At 69.1% G+C, this 20,955-nt stretch overlaps 3 protein-coding genes across 6 annotated transcripts; 2 read left to right on the top strand and 1 right to left on the bottom strand.

The window, feature by feature from the left end:
* Positions 1 to 532: 532 nt before the first annotated feature.
* Positions 533 to 6,943, top strand: LOC146752256 (uncharacterized). The gene is made up of 4 exons (XM_085532221.1): positions 533 to 640; positions 750 to 1,570; positions 6,120 to 6,174; positions 6,746 to 6,943. Exons 1-4 carry the CDS (start codon positions 533 to 535, stop codon positions 6,902 to 6,904), a joined length of 1,143 nt encoding a protein of 380 aa, XP_085388347.1. The 3' UTR covers positions 6,905 to 6,943.
* THRA (thyroid hormone receptor alpha) lies at positions 6,749 to 13,003 on the top strand. The gene is made up of 8 exons (XM_015885897.3): positions 6,749 to 6,957; positions 7,893 to 7,954; positions 9,049 to 9,149; positions 9,239 to 9,386; positions 10,045 to 10,250; positions 10,690 to 10,836; positions 11,199 to 11,457; positions 11,910 to 13,003. Exons 1-8 carry the CDS (start codon positions 6,905 to 6,907, stop codon positions 12,158 to 12,160), a joined length of 1,227 nt encoding a protein of 408 aa, XP_015741383.1. The 5' UTR covers positions 6,749 to 6,904; the 3' UTR covers positions 12,161 to 13,003.
* A 1,891-nt stretch (positions 13,004 to 14,894) lies between these two features.
* NR1D1 (nuclear receptor subfamily 1 group D member 1) lies at positions 14,895 to 19,753 on the bottom strand. 4 transcript variants are annotated; one of them, XM_085532558.1, is made up of 8 exons: positions 19,255 to 19,752; positions 17,854 to 18,177; positions 17,681 to 17,769; positions 17,463 to 17,607; positions 16,467 to 16,939; positions 16,191 to 16,376; positions 15,444 to 15,654; positions 14,895 to 15,325 (listed from the first exon to the last, which is right to left on the bottom strand). In XM_085532558.1, the coding sequence occupies exons 1-8, from the start codon at positions 19,619 to 19,621 to the stop codon at positions 15,126 to 15,128; spliced, it is 1,995 nt and encodes a 664-aa protein (XP_085388684.1). In that variant the 5' UTR covers positions 19,622 to 19,752; the 3' UTR covers positions 14,895 to 15,125. The 4 variants fall into 4 exon arrangements, with proteins under 4 accessions (XP_085388684.1, XP_085388686.1, XP_085388682.1 ...); XM_085532560.1 differs by having other exon boundaries at positions 19,441 to 19,749; XM_085532556.1 differs by having other exon boundaries at positions 16,191 to 16,939; positions 19,255 to 19,753.
* Positions 19,754 to 20,955: the final 1,202 nt, after the last annotated feature.

Consider the following 20,955-nt stretch of genomic DNA (forward strand, 5'->3'; position numbering starts at 1 on the left):
CCAGGCACAGCGTCACCCCCACAGCAGGGTGGGCAATGGCTGCAGGGTTGGGCTGGTTCTGGACCCCCCCCCCAACATCCCACATGGGGGGCAATACAGGGATAAGGATGGACAGAGCCTGGCACACCCCACAGCGGGGACACGGGTGGCCCCCAGCCCTGCCTCAGTTTCCCCACCACTCCCCCATGGGTGCAGCTGGGGGGCAGCGGCTCAGCCCAGCCCTGGTGTTATCACAGACAGACGGTGGTGGCGGGGGGGGGCTGTGGGTGCGCTGTGTTTGCTGAGGATAAAGTGTACGGCACAGCACGGCGGGGCTGGGGGCAACAACACCCCTCCCTGCCACGCTGGCAGCCCAGCTATAAAGGGGGGGGGGGGGGCAGGGAGGGGGACATGGGGGCTGGGGGGGCACACAGGGGGAGCAGGAGGGGTCATGGGGTGGTGGGGGCTGTGGGATCAGAGGGACACGGAGCAGGGCAGCACCATGGGGAGCAGTGCTGGGGGGGGATGGGGGGATCCATTAGTGGCTGTGCCAATGGGACCCCCCCCCCGGGCACTGCCATCCCTTGGGTACCACTGTGCCACCATCCTATGGCTGCCACCCCCCACGAGCCTCCTCAACCCCCGTGGGCTGTTGCCGTGGGTTTGTCCGTCCCCGACCCCAACCCTGTGGCTGTTCCCATCCCCTGGCTGCCCCCTCCCCCCCCGGAGACCCTCTGTGTTGTGGGGGTGGGACCCCCCCGCCATGACAGCGGCCCTTTAAACCTGAGCACGATGGGAATTGTAGTCCGGGAGGGGGTGGGGGCAGAGCGTGGGGGCTGCTGGGAAAGAGGTGGGGTGGGACGGGAGGGTCGCGGGCTGCGGGTCGGGTCCCCCCGGCTCCGTCCCCATTGACCCCCGTAGTTCCCGTAGTGCACGTGGCCATCCCCGGCCCCACGTCGCGCCCCGCTGTGCTGCGGGACAGCCCGGATCCACGCGGGACACGGCGGGGTCTGGGGGCGGCACGGCGCCATCGCTGGGCCTCCATCCTCCTTCGTCCCCATCCCGGGTGGGCACCGTCCCCAGCCCCTTCCCACAGCGCTTCCCACGGGCGCAGCCGTGACCGCCCCACGGACACTGCGGACACGCGCTGCGCCCCACGGGCACCATCCCCGTCCCCATCGACCCCCATCCCATCACCCGCCGCCCCATCTCCGCTCCCCGCCCCCCACGGGACCCCACCCCCCCCCACCCCTCGGGGCCCGGGGGAGCGCGCAAAGAGCGCGCAGGGAAGGCGCAAAGAACGCGCAAAGAGCGCGCAAAGAGCGCGCAGGGAAGGCGCAAAGAACGCGCAAAGAACGCGCAAAGAGCGCGCAGAGGCGGCGGGGCTGCAGGGAGCGGCTGCGGCCGGCGGAGGGGGCTGCGGCCGCGGCGGAGCGGGCGGGCGGCGCGGCGGGGCCGGGGGAGGAGCCTGGAGGAGCCGTCGGCCGCCGCCGCCGCCGCTGCCGTGCGCCCCGCTCGGCCCCGCTCCGCTCCGCTCTTCTCCGCGCTCCGCCCCGGTCCCGCTCCGCGCCCCGCACGGCTCCGCGCTCAGGTACGGCCCCGCCGCCGCCGTGTTGGACCGGGAGGGGCCCCGCGCAACCCCCGCGCAGCGCAGCGCAGGGTTCGGGGCGTGCAGCGGTGGGGGTTGGGGAAAGCGGGGGGGGGGGGGGGGAACGGGAATGGGAGTGTGGGGGGGGGGAGCGCGCACCGAGCGCGCACCGGGAGGGGAAATGCGGGGCAATGCGGATGGACGGATCGTGCGCCGTGTTTGTGCGTTACGGGGGGGAGAGGAAAAATCCGAGCGGAGATTGAGGGGGGGGAGGGGGGGGCGGACGGAGCGAACCCCCAGCGCTCTGCCCGCGCCCCCCACCCGCTGTGCAGCGCGGGGAGCCATAAGGGGGGGAGGGGGGAGCCCCGCACGCCGCCCCCCCCCCACCCCGCGCTGTTCCTCCCCCCCCCCAGCGGCGGCTGCGTGGCTGCGCCGTGCCCGTGGGCCTGCAGCGCTCCGGGCCGGGGCCGTGTTGGAGGGGGGGGGCCGTGCCGTGCCGTGCCCCGTGGCCGTCCCCGCCCCGCGTTTGGCAGCCGGCGCCAGGAATGCCGTGACGATCTGTGAAATTTTTGTTTCCCCCCCCTTTTTTTTTTCCTTTTCTATTTTTTTTTAATTTAATCTATTTTTTTCATCCCCTGGAAGCGCCGTTTCTCTCCTTTTTTTTTCACCTATTTTTCTATATCCCCCCCCTCTTTTTTTTGTGCATGTGTGACCGTGTGTATCTGCGCTGCTTTTCGGGGGGGGGGGGGAGGTGGTGCTCCGAAACACCGCGGTTGGGGTTGCGGGAGGGGCGTGGCGGGGGCTGCCCTCCCCGGGCCCGGCCCCGCTCCCGCACCGGGGGGGGGGTTGGGAGACAGAACCGCTTCGTGCACCCCCACCGACCCCCCCCCAAATCCCCACCCAACCCCCGGCCTCGGGGAGGAGCGCGGAGCTGCGGGCAGCGCTGGGGAAACTGAGGCACGGGCCAAGGTCACCCCGCGCGGCGTCCCCCGACCTTCAGCCGTGTGCGCGGGGTGACACCGCCGTGACCGAGCGCCGGGGGGTGGGGGGGACACGGCCGCGCTCACCCCGCGTGACCCCGGTGCGGGGCGCGGAGCGGAGCCGATGCGGTGCCCGGCGGATCCCGTTCGTGGGACGCAGCGCGGGGTCACCCCTCCCAGCCCGGGGGTCTTGAGGGGGGTGGTTCGCTCCGGAGCTGAGCCCCCGCCCCGTGCGCCGCGCTGCATTGGGGGGGGGGTCCCGGGGGGCGCTGTGTGCCGTGCTGGGGGGGGGCAAAGCGCGCAGCCCCTCCCCGCAGCGTCGTGCGTGGGGTGCGCGGTGCCGGCGGGTCCCCCCCTCCCGTAGCACCGCAGCCCCTTTTACCCGCTGCACGGCACGGAGGGCTCGGCGCAACCCTCCCTCCCAGCCCTACCCTGCAGGCGCTGGGTGCTGCGTGGCGGCGGGCGAACGGCCCCGGCCCTTCCTGGGGGGGGCTCGGCACCAGGAAGCCGCCCCCTCCCCGCCACGCACTGTCCCGGGGTAAGGAGAGGAGCGGAGAAGCGGCCGCCGGCAAAGCCCGGAGCTGCGCAGATGGACGGGACGGAGCTCGGGACCCCTCGGCCCCCCCAGCCTCACATACACCCCAAAGGCACAGAGTGGGGCTGGGCGGGTGGGGGCACGGCGGTGACACGGGGGTCTGCGCTGTGGTGACAGGGGGACACCGGTGTGCATTGCCAGGCACGGTGTGGGCACCGAGGTGTGAAGTTTGAGCATCACCGGGCACAGTTTGGTGTCACCGGGTCCGGTTTGGTGTCACCAGGTTCAGTTTGGGCATCGCTGGGCATCGTTTGTTGTCACAGGGCACGGGTTGGTGTCACCACCTTTGGTTTGGGTGTCACAGGGGCAGTTTGGTGTCACTGTGTGGTTCAGTGTCACCCCCAGCCCTCAGCACTGGGCACACGGCAGGGCCGCCCCCTCCCCATACCAACACCCCCCCGCTGTGTCCCACCCCCCGGCATTACCCACCCCACACACCTCATGGCACGGTGCTGGTGCTGTCCCCAACCCACGACCCCTCAGTTCGTCCCCTCCCAACACACTCAGAGTGGAGCCCCCCGCTGCTCTCCCCGATTTAGCAACGTCCCGAGCCCCGTGCCAAGCTCCCCCCCCTGCCGTGCTGAGAATAGCTCAGCCCTGGGGATGGGGGCACCCACAGAGCAGGGGGGGCCTGCAGCCATCCCGTGGCATTCATCACACCCCGTGGTTACCATTGGGCGTCGTGGAGACGCGGTGCTGCTGGCACCGGGCACCTGCTGCATGGTGTGGAGCAATATAGGGCTCAGCCTGGGGTCAGGATGAGGAAACTGAGGCACGGGGGCACAGAGCTGGGCTGGTTCACTGCGGGGTTTGTGGCTGTGACCTCCATCCCGTTCATGCTGGAGCTGTGAGGATGCTGCCGTCCCCGGGGCCACCCGTCCTCACTCGGCTTTGCAGCCCCTGCTGCTGGGCTCAACCATCCCATCCCACAGCCCGGCCCTGACCCCAGGCCGAGGGGAGGGGATGCAGCAGTGGGTCCCTGGTGCCCCTGATGTCAGCCCCATGGCATCCCCTCCCCGCTGCTGCCCAGCTGCTGCTCATGCCGGGGATTCCTGCAGCCCCGCACGCGGCACCGAGCGCCCACAGGGTGACGGGGTGGCACCGGGCAGGGACACGCGTGTGGCACCGTGTGCAGCCGTGCACGTGGATGTTGGCGTGTGTCGGTGCTGCTGGGTTTGCCGTGGCTCGGTCCCGCCCGCCGCTACCGCTGGGTTGGGCCGGCACGGCGCCGTAACGTGGCCCGGTGTCACCGTGGGTTGGGCCGTGTCACCGTGCCGGCACGATACAGCGGGATGTGGCCGCGGTGCCCACCGCCGTCTGCCCGTCGCCCTGCCCCCCCCGCCGTGCTAATCACACTAATTGGCACCCGGCTAAAGCGCTTAGGCCCTCACCTCCCTGACCCAGATAGCAGCTGGCCAGGGGGAGGGGGCAGCGGGACCCCCGCGCCCATCTGTGCCAGGGATGGGGACACGGCCGGGCCCTGCGGGGCGCGATGCGGGCGGGTGGCAGCGCTGCGGTCACGGTGAAGGGTCCGTGTGGAGGGGTCGGTGGGCAGCGCTGCGCCGTGGGCAGGGGGTGCTGGGGGGGGGGGGGGGCTGCGCTCCCTGAGCCGCCCCACGCGCGGACTTTGCCCCCAGTTGTTTTGCTGCGCGCAACCGCCCGACTCAGCAGAATCGCGGCCCAGGTGCGGGGCTGGGCCGAGGGGCGCGGGCGGGGCCCCCCCACCTTTGGGCGCTGCGCCCAGGGCTGTGTCACCGTGCCCCCCCCCCCCCCCAACCCCCCCCTTCTCCTTCCAGCCCCGCATCGAGCCCCGCGGGGTGGGGGCGCGGCGCTGCCGTGGGGCTGAGACCCGACGCGCTCGGTGCACGTGTCCCGCGGGAGCCGCCTCCCGTCCGTCCGTCCGTCCTTCCGTCTGGGTGGCTGCTGCTGCTGCTGCTGCTGCCTGTCTGTCTGTGTGTCTGTCTGTCTGTGTCTGTCTGTCTGTGTGTCTCTCGGCGATTCCTCGAGCGCGGGCGGCCTCACCCGGGCTCTGGGTGCCACCGAGCACCGTCCCGGGGGGGTCACGGGGGCACTGGGCGGCACCGAGCTGTGCGCGCTGCCGTGACCGCTCCGCCCGCCGCCCCGAGGGGAAGCGGAGGCGGAGGGCGCTGGGTCGGGGGCAGCGCTGCGCGCTCCCGGCGGGTCGGGGCCCTGCGCGCTCCCGGGGGGGGGGGTCCCGGGGAAAGGGGGGCGGGGAGGGCCGTGCCCACGGGGCCGCGCAGCGCTGGCGCTCGGCCAGTGCCTATACTTGGAAGTGTCGGCGCGGCGTTCCCATATGGAACAAACATTTGCTGCAGCCCCCGGCCGCTCCGTAGGTACCGCCCGCGGGCGGCCCCAAAGCCCGGCCTGGAACCGCGGCCCCGAACCCCGCGATGTGCCGTGACGTGGGGGGGGGTCACCGCAAACACGACGCGCAGCCCCCACCCCGGGCACCCCCAGCGCCGCGAAGGGCGGCACCGCGCAGCCACGGGCGCAGCATCCTTTGCTCTGTCGGCAGCGCGGTCGGGTTCCATGTTCCCCATGATGGAGGGGGCCTGGGGGGGCCGTGTGGGGGGGGGTCGTGTCGGCTGCACCGCCGCCGTGCTCGAAATCCGCCGGAGGAATTCCTGCCGCCGCCAAGACAAACGTGACCTACTTTCTGCCCGGCCCCGCACCGCGCTGCAGCCCCAGGGCCGGGCACGGCGCCCACCAGGCGCGGGTGGGGGGCCCCCACCGCCGCACACCCCCCAAACGGGGCGGGATTTGATGGGGGGGGGGGGGGCTCACGCCGAGCCAGGGCCCCCCCGGTGCAGCTGGAGCAGTTGGGGCGGAGGGGGGGGGTGCTGGGATGTGTGCTGGGGGGCGGCAGGGAGGTGTGAGCTGCTGTTCATTGCCGGTGGATGGGGGGAGTGTGGGGGTCCCGAACCCCCCCCCAGCCCCACGGTGCATCTCATTGCAGCAGGAGAGCTCGTGGAGGAGGCAGAGCCCAGCAGCCCCCGGTGCCCCCCACCCCTGTAAGTCCCCCCTACAACACCCACTTGGTGCTATAACGAGGCCCTGGTGGCCCCCAGCCCTCCCCGTGCACACACACCTGCACCCAGTGCTGAGCTCTTGCACGGACACGTTGTGCATCCTCCTGTGTGCTCTTGCACGGCGCTGCACACTTGTGTATGCACTCGCACACGCTGCAGGCTCCTCCCCACCCAACGTTCTTGCACAGCCCTGCCTGCTCCTGCGTGCTCTTGCACACCGCTGCGCTCCCACCCAGCCCTGCACACCCTGCACTGCTGCGTGCACCCTGCAAGCCTCTGCTCGCTCCACGTGTTCTTGCACGTCCCTTTTGCTCCCACCCAGCCCCACATGCTCTGCACACCATTGCCACGTTGTTGCACACCGTTGCACGCTGCACCTCGCCTTGCACACCCCATTGCATGCTCAGCACAGCCCTGCTCAGCATTGCACGCTGCATGCAGTCCCACAGCCGTGCACCCTGCACACTGTGCGTGCTGTTGCACACTCCTGCACACCCCAGCCCCACACCCTGCACACTGTTGTGTGTGTGCTCAGCGTGCTCTATCTATGCAGGCCCCCCCCCGGGATGCTGCAGGGAGCCCAGCACTGAGGTGGGCGCCATGGGGCGCGCATCGTAGCCCCCCCACCCCCGCCGTGGCCCCCCCTGCGTGTGGCACCGGTGGCGGAGCCCACTCGGCCGGTGCTGGGCGCTCCTTGATGGAATTGCGGTGAATGGAACAGAAGCCCAGCACCCTGGACCCGCTGTCGGAGCCAGAGGACACCCGGTGAGACCCTGCTGGGCTGTGTCCCCCCATTGTGTCCCCCCCATTGTGTCCCTGCATCCTGCAGCGCTGCTCCCCATGTGTCCATATTCTGTGTCCCCGCACACCCCCATGCCCGTGTCCCCGTGTGTCCCCGTGTGCCCCCATGCTCTCTGTGCCCCGCTGCCCCACTTTTCCCTTTGTGTCTCTGTGCACACAGTGTCCCTGCAGCCCCCCACGTCCTGTGCCCCCCACCCCCTGCATCCCCATATATCGCCCACACCCCCAGTATCCCCACATCCCTGTGCCCCCCACATGTCCCTGTGCCCCACACACACCCATCCTCAGCCCTCCCCCACCCGGGCCCCCCCAGCCTGGGCCCCCCACCGGCCCTGCCAGCACCCGGGGCTATTTTGGGAGCGCGGTGGCAGCTCACGTGCCCTGGGGGGGGCCAGGCCTGGGGTCACCTTGGGCTGCCACTTGTCCCCCCCCACAGCACCCAGCCCTGCTGCCCCATTAGGAGCCACTGTGGCACCCCTGGGTGCTGCCCCCACACCGCACTGGGTGCCATCCATCCCCGTGTTGCTGGGTCCTCTCTCTGCCCATGCGCGTGTGCAGGGGGGGGGTGTTGAGGCGCAGACCCCCACCGCTGCCTATTGGCTGCGCCCGCTGATGTCACTTCCCTGTGAGCCAAAAGGACATTTTGTCTTTGACTGTAAATGAGAGCCCCTCCCCCACCCTTCCCTGCCCTTCCCCCACTCACTTCCCCCACCCACCCACCCACAGCCCCCCCTTAAGGCAAAGCCGTGTCCCACATTGGGGTTCCCTGGAGTCCCCAATCACCCACAGCAAACACGGTGCGGTCTCCATTCATGGCATCAGCCCCCTGGGACCCCCACGGCTGGGAGGGATGAGTGGGGTGCAAGGAGGGTTTGGGGTCACACCATTCCCCCCCCCAGGTGGCTGGATGGCAAGCGCAAAAGAAAGAGCAGCCAATGTTTGGTGAAGAGCAGCATGTCAGGTACGGGACCCCCCCGGCCCCTCTGGTAACCCCACATCACCGCCGGGACCCCCATGTCACCCCACTGCGCCCCTCAGCACCTGGTGTCCCTGTGCGCCCACATCGTTGCTGGGGCTGCTCAGCACCCCCAGAGCCCCACCCAGGTGCCACACATCCCTGTAGGGTCCCCTGGGTCCTACAGGCACCTTGTGTCCCTCCCAGCACCCCAAGGTCCCTGTGCACCCTCAGGACCGCGGTGTCCCCTTTGCCCAATGCCCCCACTGACACCCCATTGTCCCCCACACCCCAAGGGTTCCCCCCACATCCCTGCTGGGTCCCCAGGAACCTCCCGCACCCCACATTTCTTTTGTGTCCCCGGGGTCCCTCCTGCATCCCTGCTTGGTGCACGGGGTCCCCACATACCCCATGTCCATTATGGGCCCCCAAGAGTCCCCATTGCCCCATATCTGCATTGCATCCTCAGGGGTCCCCAGTGCCCCCCTGGGTGCTGCCCCCCCAGTGGCACTATAGGGCCCAGCAGTGCAGTGCAGGGGGAGATAAGGGGGCCCCGGGCGGGCACTGACCCCGGGCCCAGCCCTGCCCCATTCCCCAGCGGGGAGCGGCTGGCGCCGGCAGGATCCGGGGGGGAGGGGTAGGGGGGTGCCAGCCCTCCCCCTCCCTGTGTGTGTGTGCCCCTCCCCCTGCAGGGTGGGGGGGGTCCTTGGAACTAATGGGGGGCACTGGGGGTCCCTGTGCAGGTGCTCCGTGCCTCAGTTTCCCCGTGAGGTCGGTGCTGAGGGGCGGCCCCACAGCCTGGGGACCCCGGACAATAGCAGACAGTGGGGCCATTGTGTGCCCAGGGGATGCCCCCCCCCCACCACAGCCGGCCCTGGAGAATGGGTGCTTTATTGCTGCGGGGGTCATGGAGCCCCCCAGCTGTTAACCCTTAAACTGCCGGTGCATACCCACTGGGTCCCCCACACCCCACTTCCTTCCTGGGGCCCCTGAACCCTGTGTCCATGATGGGGTCCTGCAGTGGGGTGGGGGCAGCATTCGGGCTCAGGGCAGAGGGGAAACTGAGGCACCGAGGGGGGCTGTGACGTGTCCCCCCCCAGGGTACATCCCTAGTTACCTGGACAAAGATGAACAGTGCGTGGTGTGCGGGGACAAAGCCACCGGCTACCACTACCGCTGCATCACCTGCGAGGGCTGCAAGGTGAGGGGCTGGGGGCTGCAAAGGGGGGGGAAGGGGACGACACCGTGGCCGAGGGGTCTCACTGTGACCCCCCCCAACCCCCACCCCAGGGCTTTTTCCGTCGGACCATCCAGAAGAACCTGCACCCCACCTACTCCTGCAAGTACGATGGGTGCTGCGTCATCGACAAGATCACCCGCAACCAGTGCCAGCTGTGCCGCTTCAAGAAGTGCATCTCCGTGGGCATGGCCATGGACTGTGAGTGCAATGGGGGGTTTGGGGTCACAACCTCAGCTATAGGGCACGGAGGGAGCCCAGTATGGGGTGAGCAGGGCACCTGGTGCCTCTGCAGGGCCAGGCTGGGCAGCTTAGGGTGCCCGCTGTGGGGCTAAGCCCAGTGTGTAGACCCATAGGGGGAGTAGGGGACCCTTGTGCAGATGCAATTGGGGCTCATGGGATATGTGCATGCCATGGGGCACATGGGGGTGTCTGATGTGGCCATAGGGAAGATGAGGTTGGGCAGCACCATGGGGTGTTTGGGGGGATGGTTTTGGAGCTGTAGGAGCAATTGAGGGGGATCCAATGTGCACAGTGTGGGGCAGGTCGGGGTGCCCGGTGCAGCTGTGGGGCAGTGCTGTGCTGTGTGGGGCGGTGCTGTGCTGTGGGGCAGTGCTGGGCTGTGGGGCAGTGCTGTGCTGTGGGGCAGTGCTGTGCTGTGGGGCAGTGCTGGGCTGTGGGGCAGTGCTGGGCTGTGTGGGGCAGTGCTGTGCTGTGGGGCAGTGCTGGGCTGTGTGGGGCAGTGCTGGGCTGTGTGGGGCAGTGCTGGGTTGTGTGGGGCAGTGCTGGGCTGTGTGGGGCAGTGCTGTGCTGTGGGGCAGTGCTGGGCTGTGGGGTTGTGCTGATTGTCACCCTGCAGTGGTGCTGGACGACTCGAAGCGTGTAGCCAAGAGGAAACTGATCGAGGAGAACAGGGAGAGGCGGCGCAAAGAGGAGATGATCAAATCGCTGCAGCACCGGCCCAGCCCCAGCGCGGAGGAGTGGGAGCTGATCCACGTGGTGACCGAGGCGCATCGCAGCACCAACGCGCAGGGCAGCCACTGGAAGCAGAAGAGGAAATTCCTGGTGAGGGCAACGCAGGGCTCTGCGTTTGTTGGTGCTGAGTTGCCAAGTGCTGCTGTGCTCCTTGTGCACCCTGCTGTGCTGGTTGTGCACCCTGCTGCCATACCCCGTCCCCATCCAGCTCCGGGTTCCTGGACACTCAGTGCAGACGTGGTGGCCGCACTCTGTCCCCACCTGGCACTGTGAGCGTGGGCCTGGGGGTGTCACTGTCACCGTGTGTCCTTGAGCCTGTCACCCCCGGGGAGGCTTCGGGGTGAGCGGTGACCGAAGGGGACAGCTGTGCTGCGGGGTGGCCCTTCCCTGTCCCACTGCTCCCCCTCCTGGCTGCTGCTCTGTGCTGCCCTGCCTCAGTTTCCCCTTTGTCCCCAATGAGGGGGTGGGGGGTGGGAGGTGGTGCCGGCCATTCAGCCCCTCCCATTCACCCCTCGTGTCCCCCCCCCAGCCCGAAGACATCGGCCAGTCTCCCATGGCCTCAATGCCTGACGGGGACAAAGTGGACCTGGAGGCGTTCAGCGAGTTTACAAAAATCATCACGCCGGCCATCACCCGCGTGGTCGACTTTGCCAAAAAACTGCCCATGTTCTCAGAGGTAACGGGGGGCAAAGGGGGGGTCCCCAGTGACAACACTATAGGGGGGTAGCGGGTAGAGGGTCAGAGGGTCCTGCAGCCCTGCTGACTTGGTATGGGGTGTAGGATGTGGGGTTCTGGGGGGGGCAGCCACACTGATAACACTGCAGGGAGGGATGAGATGTGGATATGGGGGGGTCCTGCAGCCCCACTCATGGTGCTGTTGGGTATGGGATGTGGGGTGTGGGGGGCAGCCACTCATAGCACTGCGGGGAGAGATGCGATGTGGATATGGGGGGGTCCTGCAGCCCCACTCATGGCACTGTGGGATGTGGGGATGATGTGGGGGGGGTCCTACAGCCCCACTGACGTTGTGCCCCACAGCTGCCGTGCGAGGATCAGATCATCCTGCTGAAGGGCTGCTGCATGGAGATCATGTCGCTGCGTGCGGCCGTGCGCTACGACCCCGAGAGCGAAACGCTGACGCTGAGCGGGGAAATGGCCGTCAAACGCGAGCAGCTGAAGAACGGGGGGTTGGGGGTCGTCTCTGATGCCATCTTTGACCTCGGCAAGTCGCTGTCTGCCTTCAACCTGGATGACACCGAGGTGGCCCTGCTGCAGGCTGTGCTGCTCATGTCCTCAGGTCAGCGCACATTGGGGGCTGGGGGGGGAAGGGGGCAGGAGCCCCCCAGCATTGGGGGATGTGTGGGGTGAGACCCCGATGGCTGGGTGTGAATGAGGTGGGTGCCCTGATCCCCAGAGCTCCAGCCATCGGGGGCACAGGGGTGGGCACCCCAATAGTTGAAACCCCAATGTTTGGAGGGACATGGGGTGGGCACCTTGATTCCCAGAGCCCCGGCATTGAGGGCACGAGGTGGGCACCCAAAGTCCCAGTATATGGGGGCACATGGGGTGGGCACGTTGATGCCTATAGCCCCAGCACAGTGTGGGCACCCCAGCACCCAGCCCTCAGCATTTGTAGGTGTTTGTGCCCACCCCATACACACCCCATACACACCCCCAGCCCTGACATCCTCTGGGGCTGCCCATCCTGAACCAGACCCCCTTAGGACCCCCCTTTTTGCTCCCCTGCAGACCGGACGGGGCTGATCTGCGTGGATAAGATAGAGAAGTGCCAGGAGACGTACCTGCTGGCGTTCGAGCACTACATCAACTACCGCAAACACAACATTCCCCACTTCTGGCCCAAGCTGCTGATGAAGGTGACGGACCTGCGCATGATCGGCGCGTGCCACGCCAGCCGCTTCCTGCACATGAAGGTGGAGTGCCCCACCGAGCTCTTCCCCCCCCTCTTCCTCGAGGTCTTCGAGGACCAGGAGGTGTAGGGCCCCCCCCCCCCTTTACCACCATCACCGCCGCCGCCGCGCACCCCCCCCTCATCCCCAACCCCTCCCCACTTCCCCCCCCCCCTTCGCCCCCACGCTGTGTGCAGCCCCCCACACACACACCCCGATATTTCTTTCTCTGCCCCCCGAGGGCGGCGGTGCTGCACGGGGTGGGGGGGTCACGGCATAAAGAGGGCTGGGGGGGGGGATGATAAAGGGGGAGGGGGAGGGAGGGGGGAGGATCAGCGCCGCTCTCGCCCCCCACCCCCCGTCCCCCCCTCCCCGGACGTTGGCGGATATTGTTTGTTTGCACAGGGCGGCCCCCCCCGTCCCGCTGCGTCCTTCTCTTCTGAGATTCTTATTTTTGAAGCATTTATTTCCCTCCCTGAGAGGCTAAAATGTAAAACTGCACTTTGCGAGAGAGGAGGAAGAGGAGGAGGAGGAGGAGGATGGGGGGGGGGCTGGGGAGGGGGGGGTTGCACCGCCCCGGCCATGCGCACTTTGGGGGCCACAGGGCGGGGAGGGGGGAGGGGCAGGGGATGGGGGGCTGCGTTGTTTGTGGGGGGGTCCCCATCCCATCTGTGGGGCTGCCCCCCCCCCATCCCCCAGACCTCCCTTTTTTGGGGTCACATTCGGGGCTTTGGGGTTTATTTTTCTCTCTGTCTTTCGGGTTTGGGCTGAGAGCAGCGGGTTCAGTGCCAAGCGCGGGCGGAGGAGGGGGGGGGCGCCCCCCCCATCACCCCTTTGTGTTCGTTGGTTTGGTTTGGTTTGTTCCGTTGTCTTTCCCCCCCTCCCCTTTTCCCACCCCCCCCTTCAACGTCGTCGTCCTCCCGTTCATCTGTCATAAAAAAAACCCACAAAAAAGAAACATAAAACTGCGGCGGCCCCCCCCCCTCCCCCGGAGTGGCCAACACAGCGCAGCCCCCCCCCCCAATGCACTACGGGCCCCCCCCCACCTTTAACACCATCAGCACTTCGGGGGGCACTGAGCGGGCGGGGGGCGCGGCGGGGGCTGTCTGGATGCTGTCAGCACCCCCATAACCCCCATAACCCCCCCCATAACCCCCCATAACCCCCCATAACCCCCCACCTTTTGGGTTTGTGAATTTTTTGTTACCTCAGGCGGGGGGGGGACGAAGGTGGGTTTGGGGGTGAAGGGGGGGGTGGGGGGATGGAAAGGGGGGGGGCGCGGGGCAGGCAGGCGGGCGGCCCCGGCTAAGCTAATATATATATATAGATAGATAGAGAGAGAAATATCTATAAAATATATAATTTTTGTAATTAAAGCAAACCAAACTTTTTACGGGTCGTTGGAAAAAAGGAAAAAAAAAAAAAAAAAAAAGGAAAAAAACAAAAAAAAGGAAAAAAAAAAAAGGAAAAAAAACACAAAACAACGAATAATAATAACGGCAGCAAATCCCAACGTGAGACGCTTCGAACCGCCAGGGCCCGGGGGGGGTGGGGATGTGTGCCCCCCCCCCCCCATCCCCTCCTCCATCCCGCCCCATCACGGCTCCTTCCCCCCCCCCTTCCCCGGCCCCAACACCACGGGGGGGCCGTGAGGAGCGGGCAGCAGGGGCCGTGCTGGACCCCCCCCCCCATTCCTCACAGCTGGGCCCCGGGGGGGTCACGGAGGGGCTGCGTTGTGGGGGGAAGGGGGGGGGAATCTGGTGCTCTCGGTGCAAAATGTCTTAAGCCCCGCCTACCCCCCCCCAGCCGCAGCCCCAGCGTGGGGGTCCTTATGGGTGCCCCCCCCCCCCGGGCACTGGGTTGTGCAATAGGAAAAGTGGGAAATGCCAATGCCTGCACCGGGGGGTGGGGGTCAGGGATGCGTCCCCCCCTTGGCAGCGCCCGCAGCCCCGCGTGTGCCCCCCCCAGGTCCCACCGTGTGCCTTCGGGTGGGGGCACGGCGCTGATGGGGGGGGGGGTTAAAGGGGGGCCGTGCCACCGCAGCGCCGCGCTGCTGCAACGTGTGTGCAATGCAGCCGTTGTGCAGCGCAAATTGCAGCGACAGCTGCACGGCGGGGCTGCAGTTCAGCTGCAACAACCCCCCCCCCCCCCCCCCATGGCCGCAACGTTGCAGCACCCGTGCAACGCTTCCACCCCGCAGCAGCGCCCCGCAGTGCCCACGCGTGGCCGCGCTGAGGCTGTGCTGGATGTGTCTTAAAGCAGCCAACGTGCCCCCCCCCCCCCCAGCCCCCCTCCCCAATTTGGGCAGCACAGCCCCTGGGAAGGGGGGGCCGCAGCTCTTAGGGGGGGGTGGGGGGGTGCACGGCCCAGCCCCGCTCTCCCCCTCGGGGGGGTCCCCGCGCCCCCCGCCGCCCCCAGGCCGCTCCGTCTGTCTGTGTCTCGTGTCGCCGTCGCACGTCCGATGTGCTGTGCCCAATTGGGTTGGTGGGGGGGGGGGGCAGCCCCCCTCCCCTCGCCCCCACGTCCCCCCCTCCCCGCCCCCCCCCCCCCAGCACATACCTCATGGCTCCGGGGCTGCCCCTGCGGGTGGGGGGGTGGGATGGGGAGCGCGGCGGGGCCCCCCCAGTTCTATGCATTGAGCCCCCCCTCCCCGCGGTGGGGGGGGGTCGCGGTGGGGAGCGGCTGAATGTACGGCGTGGGGGGGGTCTGGGGGGGGGGGGTCCGGGCGGGCGCTGCTGAGCTCCGTGACAATCACAGTCTGTGACGTGCGATTTTCAACCCTTTTGTGTTATGGTCAGGATTTTAAAGAAAGATATTTTTATGGTAATTGTTGCTGGTCTATTTTACTATATATTTATGTAATAAATATATGATGAAAAAAGAAAACAACCAAAAAAAAAAAAACAAAAAGAAAGAAACAAAAATAACCCCCCAAAACCCACCCAAAGTACCAACCAAACCCAGGCAGCCGCTCTGCTTCGCACCGGGGGGTGGAGGGGGGGGGGGGATGTGGGTTGGGGATGTGGGGCTGTGCAAGGAGCTTTGGGGGGGGTCCCTACTGCGCGTCGATGCGGAAGGAGAGCAGCTTCTCGGAGTGCAGGTTGTTGAGGGTCCGCAGGTCGGGCAGTTTGAGCAGCAATTTGGTGAATCGGGAGCTCTCGGCCGGACGCGTCTTTTGCACCAACGCCCGCAAAGCGCGGATCAGCGTCTCCTGCAGCTGCTCCACCGATGCAGCGTCCTCCATCCCCGAGCGGTCTGCGGGGCGGGGAGTCACCGAGATGGAGGGGAACGACCCCAGGACCCCCCCCCATATACACACACACACATCACAGCAGCAACAGCTCGCACTGCCCGGCTCCATCCCGGCACCCACCTGCCGACACCAGCACGACGGCGGTGAACAGCCCCAGCTCCTCATCGCTGAGCTGCAGCGCGCTGAGCTTCTCGCTGAACTCGAACATGGAGCTGAGCAGGTCGCCCATGCCCATTCCCCACAGCTCCTCCAGGCTGTATTTAGTGCGGCTCATGAACGTCACCGTCTGCTCCTTCACGTTGAACAGCGAGGCGAAGCGAACCATCAGCACCTGCAGCAACGGGGCGTCAGCGGGGCCGGGGCAGGGCTGTGGGGCAGTGATGTGGGGCAGGGCTATAGGGCAGGGCTATGGGGCAGGGCTATGGGGCAGTAGTTGGATTGGGGCAGTGCTGTGGGGCAGTACTTGGATTGGGGCAGTGCTATGGGGCAGTGCTGGGTATGGGGCAGTGCTGGGATGGGGGCAGCGCAGTGTCGCTGCACCTCGTGCAATGCCACGCAGCATCGCGCGGTGCTGCAGGGCTCGGTGCTGTGTCGTGCAGCTCTTTGCAGCGCCACGTGGCACCGTGCTCGGATACGAGGCGCTTTGCATTGCTGCATTGCTGCATTGCTGCATGGTGCATTGAGCTGCTGCATCACCCTGCAGCGCTGCAGCACTGAGCGCTGGGGGCACTGTGCGGTGCGGGACCGGATTGTGGGACGCCTTGCACCGCTCCGGGGCACCGCAAGGTGACGGGGCGCCGTGCCGGGATGGCGGCACCGTGTGATGCCGGGGGACGCCGCGCCCTGCAACCGGAGCCCGGCACGTACCTCGAAAGTGCCGGCTTTGAGCAGGGTGACCTGGTCGTGCTGGGACAGCGCCTGGAAGCCGGGAATGTGCTTGGCGAACTCGACCACCTCGCGGACGGCGGGTGTGAAACTGAGCGAGAAATCCTCCCAAATCTCCTGCACCGAGCGCCCGCTGCGCCCCGCCGGGTGGCTGTTCATGGGACAGGCCTGCGGGAGCGGCGGCTCAGCGCGGCCATCAGCGCGATTAGCGGCCGGGATGAGCGGGGGGAGCGGGACCGGAGCCCCCGTGGGGCTCACCGGCAGCACGTCCTTCGGGCAACGGGGCCACGCGCAGCCCCGCGCCGTGGGGTCGGGGTATGATGCGGCGGCGGTGGGGGGGCAGAGCCGGGGCTCGAGGGGGGCGGGGGTCCAGGCGGGGGGGGCCGCGTCCCAGCGCGGATGGGCGCCGTCGCAGCTCGGGGGGGGTCCCAGCTTGTCGTGAGCGTAGACGAAGATCTCCCGGTGCGCTTTGGCCACCTGAGCGATGACGTCCTCGGTGGCCCCCCCGGGGCTGGGCGAGCGGGGGGGGGTCAACTGCTGCGGGAACTGGGAGAAGCAGGCGGGGGGGGCGAGCGGAGGGGGGCCGGGGGGCAGCGGGCGGCCCCCCACAGGAACCAGTCCCTCGCCCAGAGGTGCCCCCCCCGGCACGGCGCTGCCCACGCTCATGGCGCTCTGCATCTCCGCCAGCATCCGCTGCTTCTCCCGCTTGGGGATGCGCCCGAAGCGCACGGCTGTGGGGACAGCAGGGTTAGGGGGGACGGGGAGACCCCCCCAGCACAATGGGGACCGCTGGTGTCACGGCCGTGTCCCCCCCTCCAGCCCCACAGGGACACCGTGCAGGAAGAGGGTACAGAATGGGGTGGGTGCTGCACCCGGGGCACCGGTCCCAGAGGAGTGCATAGACCTGGGGTGGGGGGGGTCCCAGCCCTATGGGGTTCCCCAGCCCGGGTGGGGGTCCAGCTTTACAGGAGTCTCCCAGAGCTATGGGATGGGGTGGGGGGGGAGAGGCAGAGTCAGGGTAGGAATCCTGGCCCTGGGAAGGGGGACCGGCCCTGTGGGGGTGTCCCAACTCTGGGGTGGGGGGGGTGGTCTCATCCTGTAGGGGTCCCAGCCCAGGGGGGGTCCCATCTCTGTGGGGAATCCCAGCCCTATGGAGGAGGGGTCACAGGGGGATCCCAACTCTGACTGGGCTCCCAGACACGGGGGGCTCCACCCCAGGGGGTGTCCCAGCCCCGCGGGGGGGTCCCGGCTCACCGTCACGGGACATGCCGACCAGCAGGCACTTCTTGAAGCGGCACTGCTGGCAGCGGTTGCGGTTGATGCGGACGATGGAGCAGTTCTCATTCTTCAGGCACTTCTTGTACTGGATGTTCTGCTGGATGCTGCGGCGGAAGAATCCCTGCGGGGCACCGGGGGGGGGGGGTCACTGGGGGTCCCTTCATCTCCCCCCCCCCAATGCCCCCAGCCCGTACCTTGCAGCCCTCGCAGGCGTGCACGCCGTAGTGGAAGCCGGAGGCGACATCACCGCAGACCTTGCAGAGCAGCACCATGCCGTTCAGCTCTGGGGGGGCAGCGGGGGGGGGGGTGAGCGCAGCTCGGGGCCGGGGGGGGGTGTCCACCTCATCGCCCCCCCCATCCCACTCACTGGTGACATTGGTGCCGCTCTTGTTGGGCGAACCGCGGCGTCGCTCATCCGCTGCCACAGCCACTGAGCCGGGGAATGAGACCGAGGGGCCGTAGGGTGAGGACGAGGAGGAGGAAGATGAGGAGGAGGAGGAGGAAGGCGAGCCGTCATCGCGGGGGGGCAGCGGGCCGCCCCCGTAGGGCCGGGTGTCCTGCAGGGAGCCGGTGGGCGACGGGGGGAAGTAGAGCGGGACGGGCTGGGGAACGGCGGAGCCTTCGGTGCAGAGCGGGACGGGGCTGGCGCGGGGGGGGGACCCCACGGAGCCCACGTAGCTGATGACGCCGCCTGCGGGAGGAACGGACGGGTCAGAGCGGGCGGGGGGAGCGGGGAGCGCCCCGGAAGGGCCGGACCCAGAACCGCACGTGTGTCACGGAGCGGGGGCAGCGGGGCGGGTGGCACGAGGGGGTGCGACCCACGTGCCGTGGGGACACGCGGCCCGGAAACGGGAGTGGGAGGGAACGGAGGGACGGGAATCCCGGGACGGGAAACACACGGTGGGAATCCCGGGATGGGAACCACGGCCCGTGGGGGGGGGGGCAGCGGCAGCACCGGGCGGGGGGCGGCGGATCCGCTCCCGCTCCCCCGCGGATCCCGAAGCTGCGCCGCCCCCCCCGGGTCGCACCGGGGATCCCGGCCCCGAATCGGACCCGCCCGGGGGGATCCGGCCCCGCGGGACTCGGGGGGACCCGGCCGAGTCACAACCCCCCCCCCCCCATAACCCGGCTCACGCCGCCGCCCCACGTGCTCCCCCCGCACGTGGCCGCCCCTGGCCCCGCCCCTCACGCGTCGCCCCGCCCCCATCGCCCCCCCCACGTTGAAGGCGAAGCCGCTTCCGCGTGTGACGTCACGTTGAGGGGGGGGCGGCGGTGACGTCACGAGGGGCCGCGACCAATGTGCGGGGGGGGGGCGGGGCTGCGGGGAAAACAAACTCCGCACGTGGCAGCGCCGGGGAGGGGGACACGTGCCGGGGGGGGGGGGGGCAGCTCTACCGCCCCCACCGCGCCCGGTGCCGCTGCGGGACCCCCCGGGACCCCCCCGGGCCGCACACGGAGCTGCCGGTGCCGCCGTGTCCGTTCCCCGTTGCGGGTCCGCCCGGGATGGCCGCGATCCCGCAGCGCTGTCAGCACCATCCGCTCCGCACTGCGCCGCTGTCAGCGCAGCCCCGTGCCCGGTTCCGCCGCCCGGTTCCGCCCGGTGCCGCTGTCAGCTCATCCCGGTTCCCGGTATCGGTGCCCGGCAGCGCTCGGTGCGGCTGTCAGCCCTTCCCGGTGCTCGGTAGCAGCCGGTTCTGGTGCCCAGCCCGCCCGACCCGTTGCCCTACGCCGCCCGTTGCCGCTGTCATCGCGCTCCGGTGCCCGGTACCGGTATCGGGCTCCCCCGGTTCCGCACGGCTCCCGGTTCTCCTCCTGCTCCGCGGCACCGCGCGCTCCCGGGACGGCAGAACGCCTCCATCGCGTTCCCGGTGCGGGTCCCGGTACCGCTCCGCGTCCCCGCAGCTCCGCTCCCCCGCCATCCCCGCAGCGCTGGCAGCTCTCGGGCCGCACTGACCTGTGCTGCCGGTATCTGGGGCGGCCATCTCCGAACCGAGCTGCGCAGCGCCGCACCGGACCGGACCGAGCCGCGCAGTGCCGCCCGGTAGCGCCGCTGTGCGCCCGCCGCCCCCCCCCCCCCGCCCGCCACCGGCCGCGGCTGCGCACTGGGCCGCACGCGGCGCCGCCGCCTCCCCCATGTGATTCCCGGGGAGAGCCTCGTGCCCCAGTGACACACTTTCCGCCGGCGGCCCCGCACCGCAACAGGCCGGAACCGGGGAGCGCCGCGATGCGGCACCGGGACCCGCACTGTGCGGGGGGGGGGGGGGCGGCGGGGCTGTGTCTGCGGCGGGGACACAGCGGCGACGTGACCCGAACCGACGGCACCGGCCACCGCGACCCTTGTGGGGCGGCACCGGGCGCTCCGAGTCCCGCTGTCCGCCCCCCCGGTGCCGCCCGGTGCCGCCCGGTGCCGCCCGGTGCCCCGTGGGGGGGAACAAGCGGAGCCCTGCGGTGCCCCCCCGCGCTGGGGACGACCCGGCACCGGGTCACGATGCCCCCAAAGCTTCACCCACCCCACGGTCCCCACGTCGTGTCCCCCCCCCACGGCGCGGCCCCACGGCAGCCTCGAGCCGGGGAACTCACGTGTCCCCGCGCTCAGGTGCCAGGTGAGCGCTATAGGGACGCACGTGTCCCCCCCCCGCCCCCACCTCCGCCCGTCCCCGCGCGACGCCGTGTCCCCGTGGGGCCGTTCCCGTCCCGTTCCCGTCCCGTTCCCGTGTCCAACGGGGCCGCGTGTGGCCGTTCCCAGGTGGCCGCGGTGCCGCTCGGTGCCGCGCGGCGGAGCCACGTGCGGGAGCGCAGCGCTGCGCACCGGGATATTTTGAGCCGCTGTTTATCTCGGCGCAACTCTTCCGGGAAAAGGGGGGGGGGGGTCCGTGCTGCTGCCCCCCCACCCCACAGGGCGGGTGATGGGGGGCAGCTGCAGCCCCACGCACCCACTGCGGAGCTGCGGGGTGTCCCCACGGGGCCGAGGTCACCGTGCCTGACCGTGCGCCACCGCGGTCACTGCGTGCCTCAGTTTCCCCACCTGCAGGGGGAGATGGGGGGGGGGGGCAGATGGAGGGACTCACTCGAGGGGGGGGACCCCAAACCTACTTTTGTCCCCATGGGCGCATTTGTCCCCATGGGTCCCTGCTGATGGTGCCCCACGGGAGCACTTGGGGTGCGGGGCACGGCCGCTCGCTGGGCGTGGGGGGGGTCCCTGCGTTGTGAGCGGAGAGCTCGGCCCCAGCTCGGCCCCAGCTCGGCCCCAGTTCAGCCCCCGCTCGGCCCCAACGTGGCCCCAGTTTGGCCCCGCGGTTCTTGGCCGGGCCGGGGCTGCGCGCTGCCAGGACGCACCGTCCCCTCCCCGCGGAGGGAGGAGGACACGGGGACGCGGGCGGTGCCCATTGAGACCAGGGCTGTCCCCGCACCGCTCCGAGCTGCGGGGGCAGGAGGGCTGCGATCCGCGGGGGCAGGATTAGGGCTGCGG

Source organism: Coturnix japonica, unplaced genomic scaffold, assembly GCF_054131305.1.
Source record: "Coturnix japonica strain WE unplaced genomic scaffold, WE-NBRP24 Scf049, whole genome shotgun sequence".
Classification (NCBI taxonomy): Eukaryota; Metazoa; Chordata; class Aves; order Galliformes; family Phasianidae; genus Coturnix; species Coturnix japonica.